General features: G+C 34.6%; 1 protein-coding gene across 1 annotated transcript; it reads right to left on the bottom strand.

Moving 5' to 3' along the window:
* Positions 1–450: 450 nt before the first annotated feature.
* On the bottom strand, positions 451–1,087 carry LOC118736447. Its single transcript, XM_036466540.1, has 2 exons — positions 840–1,087; positions 451–740 (listed from the first exon to the last, which is right to left on the bottom strand). The coding sequence occupies exons 1-2, from the start codon at positions 982–984 to the stop codon at positions 565–567; spliced, it is 321 nt and encodes a 106-aa protein (XP_036322433.1). The 5' UTR covers positions 985–1,087; the 3' UTR covers positions 451–564.
* Between the last annotated feature and the right edge of the window lie 201 nt (positions 1,088–1,288).

The following is a 1,288-nucleotide window of genomic DNA, read 5'->3' as shown; positions in this document are numbered from 1 at the left end:
TTCAGACTCCTAAAATTAAAATACCTGCATGCTACGTAAGTCCCTAGTTTTAAAAAATCATCAAGCGTCTTTTATACAAATATAAACTTATTTATTTGCAGGCAAGTAATATGATTTATCCAAAGGCCCTTTTCAGGGCCGCCAATTAATTAACAAAGAGATTAAAATTTTATGCTTAGATAAATACATATATACGCAATTAAGTTGACAAATAGATTAAAATTTTATATCCTATATATATTTATGTTCTTAACGTATATATGTATGCATGTATCTTTTTAATAATTATCATTTAAATTGTATATTTTTTTAATTAGATTTAAAAGCAATTACTTGGTTTTACACATCATTTTGCTTCGTTATAGTTAAACTTAACTAAGTGGATCAATGAAAATATAATATACTACAAATATATGTATATAATTTACTGCAAAATGAAGACTATAGTAGTAAAAATTTCAAATCGAATAAATGTTTATTAAAACTATACCTCATTGCACTAGCTTCCAAAAACAGAGAAGAAAAATAACTATGACGTACTGAGCTCTGGTTGTAGATGCAAGACTATTTTGCTGAGACTGACGCGACACACACCAATACACCAGGTTGGTTTGCTCTAGTTGGTGTCGGCTGGTTTACAGAAAAACTATTAAACTCCAGGTTGATTTTCGGCGCCGATGAAGCAACTGAGCCGAAGATATCATCAAGGTTGGCATTTGAAGTTGGTTGTACATTAATTTCTAAAATAGAAATGTAGGTCTCAATTCAGAACTTAGCAAATATTAATTTGGATGGCCGCCTAAAAGTCTTAGACTTTTTTGAATCTACCGAATCCTTACCTAAAATATCAGGTATTGGAGCCGAGCCAATGCCAGATGAATTATCATCCCCGAATGCTCCAAGCAAATCGAAACTAGCGTCACTCGTTGTGGCTTGTGGATCTTGCACCGGCAGCTGGGGTTGGGGCTGGTTTAAATTGAGCATGTCTATTGGTGGTGATGGTTGAGGTTGGATTCGAGGTACATCCTCTTGCTTTATTTCGGTAGCATCTGGTAAAATAGGCGTTATCTACGGAAGCAGCTGACCTAACAGGTGTAGGTTTGTTGATGGAACTAGGTTTTGTCACTGTAGTAAGGAAAATAAATAAATAATTGAAATGGGCGGAAATACTATAGGGACTTGCCGAAATTATCCACCATTTCCTCGAATTCTAATTGCGAACTAAATATATGTTGTGCGTTTCTTATATGCTTTGCTGGTAACCAAGGAGGATTCCTACTCGGCGGAA

Source organism: Rhagoletis pomonella, unplaced genomic scaffold (genome assembly GCF_013731165.1).
Source record: "Rhagoletis pomonella isolate Grant_MI unplaced genomic scaffold, Rhpom_1.0 Rhpom_scaffold_00003, whole genome shotgun sequence".
Lineage (NCBI taxonomy): Eukaryota > Metazoa > Arthropoda > Insecta > Diptera > Tephritidae > Rhagoletis > Rhagoletis pomonella.
Note: the sequence above shows the minus strand (reverse complement) of the source record. Positions and strands in the feature narration are given on the sequence as shown.